This window comes from Apteryx mantelli, chromosome 8 (genome assembly GCF_036417845.1).
Source record: "Apteryx mantelli isolate bAptMan1 chromosome 8, bAptMan1.hap1, whole genome shotgun sequence".
Classification (NCBI taxonomy): domain Eukaryota; kingdom Metazoa; phylum Chordata; class Aves; order Apterygiformes; family Apterygidae; genus Apteryx; species Apteryx mantelli.
In genome coordinates, this window is record NC_089985.1 from 11,125,630 (window position 1) to 11,134,310 (window position 8,681).

General features: G+C 50.6%; 1 protein-coding gene across 1 annotated transcript; it reads right to left on the minus strand.

Annotated features, from left to right (window-relative positions):
• Positions 1-466: 466 nt before the first annotated feature.
• Positions 467-8,390, minus strand: NPHS2 (NPHS2 stomatin family member, podocin). Its single transcript, XM_013943250.2, has 8 exons — positions 8,109-8,390; positions 6,120-6,223; positions 5,026-5,098; positions 4,658-4,740; positions 3,268-3,471; positions 2,501-2,556; positions 1,587-1,665; positions 467-861 (listed from the first exon to the last, which is right to left on the minus strand). The coding sequence occupies exons 1-8, from the start codon at positions 8,383-8,385 to the stop codon at positions 583-585; spliced, it is 1,155 nt and encodes a 384-aa protein (XP_013798704.2). The 5' UTR covers positions 8,386-8,390; the 3' UTR covers positions 467-582.
• Positions 8,391-8,681: the final 291 nt, after the last annotated feature.

Sequence of the window (8,681 nt, forward strand, 5' to 3'; positions counted from 1 at the left end):
TTCTTTAGAAAATAGCCACTTACAGCCAAGGGTGCAGAAGGAAAACCCAAAGAGTCCGAGCACAAGGGTAGAACCCTAGGAAACCAATGCCTCCAATAAGATGTCCACCCCTGTGGGGCAGCCTGTGCCTGCCTCCTTGATCCCAGTGTCAGGCTTTCTGTGCCTTAATTCCTGCAGCTCATGTTGGGAGGGGAGTTTGGGGATTCAGGGCTTTTAAATAGATAGAGGCTAGTCTGTCTTTCCCGCTGATGTGATGAGGAAGGATGGATCAGACCACCAGGGTCACATCTCTGACACTGCAGAGCCTGTCTGGCGAGGTGAAAGGAGAAAGGAAGGGAAGACCCCCCTCCTCCCTTGACCCCCTGCTCACACGCGCACCCTTGCTCCTTGTGCTCCATGTTTTTTCCTTTCCAAAGCAAGCAGAAACTTCTTGCATGTACAATCCACTTTATGTTACAGGCCTGGGCTACCTTTCCTCCCACCTCTGGCCCACACGCTGCTGGTGGGCTGTAGACCAGCCTTCTTGCTCCTCTCTGGGCAGGACTGACTGGGGCACTGTGGCAACCATTTCTGGGACAGCTCTTACAGCATGGGTGAGTCCTTCTTGTCTTTCAGGCTTTCTGGGAGGCTTGTGTTGTCTGTGAGGAGGCTGCTTACTCCTGGGGGACTGCGGTTGGCTGAAGAGACCAGGTTCATAGTATCCAAAGGCAAGGGCAAGATGAAGGCAGCGGGTTTCTCTGCAGCAAAAGAGTGCAGCGCATGGAGGTAACGGAGCTGAGCAGCAGCAGGGGCACTAGACAGGATTTCAGCTGCCATCCGCAGGGACTCAGAAGCAGCCTTTTCCCCCTCAGCAGCAATCACCTACCAAGAAGGGGAACAAAGGGTATCGGTGAGGCTAGGGAGTAAGGAGATATGGACTGTTTACTACAGAGAGAGGTTATCACTGTGATCTCCCCAGGGCCAGTGCAAACGCAACTTCCCTGCTCTCTGAAGATCACAGCACATACTAGATATACGGATGTCCCAAAAGTTTGGGAACTCACATCCAGCTTGTTTTTACTGAAGCCACAGGCAGTTTAGGAACTATTAGGCCCATCAGGGCTCACAGTTGGACAGACTTGTGCTGTAAAAGCACAGGAAAAGGCAGCCCCCCTAGGCTGGGCTGTGGGAGGGGTGCTGAAAATGGGTTTTATCCAGGCTGTTGAGAAGCTCAGTGCAAGTGACGGAGGCCAGCCTGGACTCAGCAAGTTGAGGAGGTACAGTGAGGAGAGCCCTGCTCCAGCCTCCTGGCAAAGCACTGAGGAAGAGAGAGTTCCCCACAAGTGTTGTGGGCTGGAGATAACCCCGGACTTCTTGTGTGTCTTTCTGTCCTACCCAAAGGCCGGATGCCAGATTTGGGCTTTCCAGGCAGACTCTGCTGGGCTGGACCAGCCTCTTATTGCAGCTCCCCTTGGGCAGGAATGAAAGGAGACAGGTATGCCCAGAGCTATGCCCTAATTTGGCATATTCCAGGGACCTCAGCTGGAGGTGGGACAGGAAAGAGGGACACTTTGCAAGGAGATGGGAGGTCTTCAGCACTAGCATACCCGCACTTTGGCCTGCCTCTGAGCCTCTGCTTCCACGGCCAGGGACTGCCGGACTTCAGCAGGCAGCTGTACGTTGTTGCTGTGTGAGTAAGAGACAAGAATTAGCTGGGCCCCACGCTCCCCTGGCAGCACTGGACAGTTGATCTGACTGCCTAGTCAGACTGCTTGGAACTGGCTCATCACTCAGTCTCTGTAAAGCTGTTGGCTAATGTCCTTTGCTCTGAACTCCTTGGGTGTCCCTTTTCTTGCTTTAGCCTTCTACCTCCATTCCCATCCTTCTTTTCCAGTATGCTTTTCTAATGAAACCAGGTGTTCACGACCACTAGATAGCAGAGACCTCTCCTATTTGTATCTTTGAGGCTTGAAGCCTATGCTCACCCTTTATAAGACATCAGAGAATCCACTGGGAGACCACTCTCAAGACACAGCTACAGGAATTTCCTTCTGTTCATACAGTTGCTTAGTCATTGCTTAGACCCAGATTCACTTGGCTCCCTCTTCTGTGGCCCTCCGTGTGATGAGCATGGCCCACCCTTCTACATGGGCTTCTGAGCGATGAGCCCATCCCAACCAGTGCTGAGACCCCAGGGCCTTTGATCCAGAGTAGGAAACAGAGGTTTTGGTGTCTGCTGTGACTCCCGGGCCACCAGAAGTGGGTGCAACTCTGCCAGGAACAGTAGTAAAATGGCGATGAGATCCCAGCTAAGGATCCTGCCCTGGCTGTCAGTACAGGAGCAAGTGGTGTCTTTGCATGTGAAAGTTTTACTGTAAGCAAAGGCTGAAAGGGGCAGGGAAAAGCCTGTCAGGAGAGGGCCAGAGGAAAAGCAGGGAGAGGAGCAGACAGCAAGGACCATGGCAAGGTAGGTACTTGCAAAGAGCCAGGGAGGTCTCCTCTACTGGCACTTCCTACCTACATTTCTGTTCTCTCCACCTTGATTCCCCAGCAGCCTGTGACGGCATCCAAGGCCACCTGCAAAGAGGAGGATTTTCTGAGCGTAGGGAGAACACCAGCCCTTGCGCAGGCCCCTCACAGGGAGTCAGAGAGTGCAGGGACATTAATTCAAGGCAGTTAACAGCAGGACTTTAGGGCAGCTTTGTTAGTTTGTGTGTGCTATTGTATGAGGCCCCTCAGAACTAAAATTATTTCTCTCGCTTCACTTTTGATTCATGTTTCTCCCATAGGTTTTACACAATTTAACCTGTCCATATTGGCTTGAGTGTGGAGCCAATTCAGTTCCCTAGGAAACTGAGTTCCTGCCTGGCCTCGTATGTGTAGGTGTTATGGCACCACAGAACTGCTGTTGGAGATCCTGTATGCACAGGGTTTATGGCAACTTGGACAGGCTGCAGAAGAAATTTCCTGAGAGACTCTCCTCTCTGGGGTAACCACTGAAGCTGGGCTATTGCAAAGCACTGATGAAGCTGGTTTAAGATGTTCCTTCATCCCCTTCACACCATACCATTTACTACTCCCTGCCTTTGGTGGCCACACTGTAGATTCTTCCCCTAAAGTGATCTGAGTTTAAAATACACATCCCATTTTTCTGTGAAGGGCCATGTGCTGTTATTGCACTCTTTACAAACCAGTGTATGTGATTCTGGGGGGCTGATCACCCTCCAAGCCTCTCTGTGGAGCCTCAATTCACCCCTCACTCTGCCCGCTCTCTCCCTGTGGAAGCACCTTTATCTCCTGACTGATACTCTTCCTCTCCAATAGGAGTTCGGAGAAAGCTCGGTGTGCTAGGAGGCGCTTCGTGGTAGTCTGCACCAGCAGCTGGATGGCACTGGAGATGCTGGTCAGGGTGGTGAGGAGAAGAGAGGCATTCTCCAGCCGGTAGTAGCAGACAGCATCTATCTCCAAGGTAACCATGTCTTTAGTCACCACCTAAGCAGAAGACATTAGGGGAGATGGAACTGGTTCTGACAACTCTAAGGTGGCCCAAAGAAGCAGGTGATTCTGAGAATGAGGAAGACTGGCTGGATGGTTAAGGCTTTTGTATTCCCGGCTCCCTGAGGAGCTGGTTCTCAGCTCTGCCACTGACTGACCTTGGGCAAACTAATTAACCTCTGGGTCTCAGTTCCCTGAGCAGCATCTTTGTGTCTGTCTCCTCAGTTTGGCTGCTGAGCTGTGGGACCCTGTGCAGGTCACCATCCTAGGCCATGTTTCTCTTCCCATTGCTGTCTGGTCCATTCCTGTTTTGAGCACACAGGCTGTGTCCTGCAGTTTGGGCACAGAGCCTTGTTCAGTGTTGCCGAGTACAGTCTCCAGAAGGATCTGCTGTATGCTGCAGAGGCGAGCCTGGATATGCTACCAGATTAAGACAGTGCTGCTGGCGATGCAGCAGCACAGGTAACAGGTCCCAAAAGAAGAGGGGATATTACATGCTTGTCCTGTGTAACCGTGGCTAGGGAGGCTACAGATTCCTGGGTTAGCAGGGAGGGTTCAGCCCATCCTCCTTCCCAGGCTTGTACAGGAGCAGCAGCTCCCCCATTGAGGGACATCCTTGTAAGATCTTACAGTCTGTGCTCCTGACCTCTCTGCACGGATTCTTCAGTGGTGGGTAAAAAGCTGGTCCTGTATCTGTAGCCCAACCGCCTCCCTTTTGCTGTATGGTATCATTAAAGCATTTCAAATTGAACAGGACTAAAACCAGTGGTTTTACAATAAAAGAAAAACACTATGGTTGGTATATTTTTGCCTTCCATTTTTTGAGGCATTAGGGTTACTCTGAGATGTTATTTTCAAACTTTCCTATGCAACCATGAAGGCTAGAAATGTAAGACTAGGGAGATAGGGACTTCTCATACATTCACAGGAATCCTGGAGCTGGGGCTTTGCCAAGAAGGCCTGGTTTTCGGTGAGACCCTGAGAACGGGCAGTGCTGCACAGTATCTTATGGCCAGTAGACTGGTGCTTTGTGACTTGGAACGAGAATCACTCTCTTAATTATATACTGCTTTCTTAACATCAGGGCTAAATCAGGGCTGACCTCAAGCATGACATGACCAGTCACAGGGAGGTGTAATGCTAAAGAGACCCAAGAGTGAACATACGGTGTGGGGAGCCATACCTGGTGGAAAGGGATCTCTAGGGTTTTGAGGCGGAGGTCCACCAGGTGATATGTGTCCAGACAGGGAAGGAAGAAGAAAAGGCCTGTGGGGGGAAAGAGACAGCTGGTGATCATCAGAACCACAGAAATTTCCTCCCCTGCTCTGGGGACCAGGAGAGGGGTTGGCATGAACTAGAAAGGAATAGCAATATATCAGCTGAAAATCTGAGGCTACTTCAGTATGGGAAAGAACATCAGAAGGTGATGGACCTATCATCTCCTGTCTGGCTGGGCCTGTTGGAGAGGTAAAAAGGTACTAGTATGTGAGCTTTGGGAGAGCATGGAGAAGAGGAGGGGCATAGATGGGGGGAGCTGAAGGAACATCTTACCAGGCCCTCTGGCTCTGCCAGGAAGAAGATGCCCAAGTCGGAAAACAATGGCTCTCTCATACTCCCGCACTACCTGCAGAGGGAAAAAAAGAGACTAGGCTGGAGGGAAAGGCTAGGGCCAAAGGAAAGGGGCCTCACTCAGCTGCGTGCTGGAGAACCTCGGTTCTGGGAAAGCCCTACAAAGGGAGGATTTCAGCAGATGTGAACTATTGGAGTCACCTGTCACTACGAGTCCCTTTACCCAAGCAGAGAACCTAGTCTAGAATTGCTAGCTGGCCTGTGTCTGAGAGGCGCAGGAACAGCAGCCCTGTGACGGCCTGAGGCTGGGTGAGAGAAGCCCATGTTGGTGCTGCCCAGGTTTTCCCAGGATGAGGCCAGCACTCTGCTTCCTTATAGTTTGGCCAAACTTGAACACCCTAAGCTTAAATTTTCCGTGTTGGTTATTTGTCTCCAAAGAAACTACACGGGTGTGTCTGCGTGTGTGTTCACATACATGTGTAACATCTGAGCCACAGTAGTGATACTCCTGTTGAGAACAAGATGCACGTTGAACTTCCTGAGGAATCGGAACTGAAATGTGCCTACTCTGAGCCATGTTATAAACCTCTGGGAGAACAGGAGATAGGGGAAAAATCAGCTATGAACTGGCAGATTGATGTCTTAGACCAAATTTCCTACATTTACAGATCTCTTTTTACCTTAAAATGATTTAAAAACTGCGCGCTGAAAAATATATTTATTCTGTTGCTGTAATGTAGCCATCTCCTGGCTGGGTAGGCTGAAGGTTATGTTTAAAAGTGAACAGAAATGTTACACCCATAATTTTTTTTAAAAAGGAGGAACCTAAGCCCCTTCTGCCAATGTGGCAGCAGGAGTATTATACAGGCAATGGCTGGACCCCTGTGCAGCCCTGCTGCTGCAGCAATATATGATAAAGGATAAGGCAAAATTAATGATGAGTTGATGAAGCCCAAATAAGAAGGGCATAGACCAACAAAGCTTTATGATGGTGTCCCACACATGCTGAATCAGTGGGTTACATCCACCTCAGACACCAAATACTAAACATGGAGAGGCCCCATGACTATTCTCACCTTCATGCAGAACCAGACAGAAATGGGGAAGGTCATTATGATGAACAGGAAAGACAAGATGGTCAGAAGCCATTCGCAGATGCCTAGACCTGGAGACTTTACACCTAGGGAGAAATCCAACATGACTGTGTTAGGAGGGGTCTGCTCCCAAGGAACTGACGTGCTGAAACTTGCCTGCATAAATTTGCCTCTGTATTTTCCTTTCCCTAGACCTGGTGCATGTGTGAACCATTGGCTCTCTCTGGAGCTATGTTAAAGAATAGCCCTTGCCCCACATGCCTAGGCATTGCCAGGACAGACTGATATATTTTGCCTCTACTTTGCTGGCAAAAATTGAGCTTGGGTCTCCATGCTTCTATATAATGCCTTTAATAGAGCCTTTTGTTTGAAGACCTGAGGCTGCTAAATAGTATCAAAAGGCTTGGAAGGGGCAGCCTGTTGGCTGGGTTGGGGTCCCAGAAGCTTATCTGAAAGATAAGCCAGTGACAAAGAGAAAGATCATAAATAAGAGGTGGTTTTCAACACACTCAGCCTGAAGCACCCTTCTCTATCACGGTACCTCAGGATCTTTTGGAGTAGGATTTTAGTCACCTTCCAGCTCCCTAATGCAGCGGGCCCAAGCCAGTACTGCCACTGAAATCTCTCTGTGTGCTACAGCAGTCACACCTCCAAGGTGCTGCAGGGTGACTGGGGTGGTCAGCCCCAGATGAATGTTACCTTCTTCCTCTCCCCAAAGTGAGTGTGGGCTGTGTTGCTCTGGCTGCCCTTTGTGATGCTCCTGCCTGAGGGAAAATCTGCAGGGATGGCATGAAAATAGATAGATTACTTCTGGAGGTAGCTAGACCCAGAGGCAGACCATGTTTTCCAGCAGTGAAGTTAGCAACCCTCCCATTTTGGATCACTTTTAGCCCTTCCATTCCTGCCCCTTTGCCTTTGGGAGCTCTCTGCAGAGCCACCAGTATCTGAGTGGGGTTTCAGATCCTAAGATCCTGCACCATCAGTAATAGCTCCACAGAGCTGCTCAGTGGCTGGCATTCCTGTTATTGAGGCAAAAAGAGACAACCATGAAAAATTGGCTACCAGGGAGACAGGAGCAAGCTCGAACCCTCATGTGTCTCTAGGGCAGCAGAGTGGTTGATGTGGGAGAGGGAAAGTGATGCTGGCTCCTGTAACACACATCTGCCAAGCCTGTGGTGATTTAGGGGCCAAGGAGGCCCAGCCACCTGCCAAAGGACTTGTGACAAGACCAAGTCAACAGACAGCAAGGTGGAGCCCTGTCCCCCAGAACTGGCCTTTACGCTGTGCTAATAGACTGGCTTGGCCAAAGCCATGGCCAAAGCCATGAAACTGATCTCAGGTAATGTTAGTTTTAAATGGAGGTAGCTTCTGCCTGGCCTGGAGGCTTCCCCTTTCAGATGTCTCTCAGATAAGAGGGTGACCCTGCCTGTCTCAGCCTCAGTTCCTCCTGCCAGGACTGCAAAGATGCTGCCTCAACCTTTAACTTTCCAGCAATGCTCCATCCTATTGCAGCAGGCCAGAAGTCTGGCTAACACATGGCCTGGATGAGAGCTGCTCTCGAGGGTTATCAGGAAGGGGAGCTCTGAGTGTAAGCCTCAAGTGCTTCCCTGTGGTGCAGTTCTTAGGGCTGTGGAGTAGCATGAAGGCTAACTTCTTCCACCTAAGGAAAGGCAAGCAGGAAGGAGATGAGAGCAGACCACAGATGGAGCTGGAGAGCAGTGAGCTGAAGCATAAAGGATGCTGGAGATCTTACTGCTTGTTGTAAAGTTTGTTGCTTTGCTAGAGAGCACTGATCCGCCCATACTGGTTGCAGAAGCCAGCTGGGAGGGTTGGAGTCTCCCAAGAAAAACTACATGTCTGTGCAAGGTGGGTGCGAAGGCACTCACCGTGCAGAGAGCAGAGCCATACTGTGACACACGCACGGTCTAAGAGCCCATAGCTTTTCTGCCCCCTCCCTTCTATGAACCATACCTTCCTCCTGCCGCTCGCTGTCCAGCAATGCCAGCGCCTCCATTTCTTCATCAGGTATCACATCATCCACGTCCACCACTGTGGATGTGTGCACCCTACCATCTGTCCCTGCGGTGCTCTTGATCTCCTTTGCTTTCTCCTGCTTTACGTCTCCCCTTCCCTTGCTGGCTTCTCTGCTGCTCTCCATCTTCTCTCGTTTGCTCTGCGTAGCTGGGGACTCTCTGTTTCTCCTGTGAGACTCCCTGGAGGAGCTCCGAGACCTCTTATCCATCTTCATCTGATTCTCTGAGCTGAGGAGCATGCAGCTGCCTGTGGCAGTAGGATGAATTTGTGCTTGAATTTATTGCTGCAGGCAGGAAAACTGGGCAGGGGAGGAGAGAAAGGGAGGTGTCAGATGTGGGAGGCCTGTTCCAAATCTATCAAAGGCTTGTCAGACGTAGCGGACAGTGACGCGAGCAAGCTGCTTCCCAGCTGCTCTGCTCTCATCGCACACCGCTGGGGTGATGGGAAGGAAGATTAGACCTGAACAGAGTGGGCTCCGGGTGGATGTTCTTGGTGTATCTGTCTGGCTTT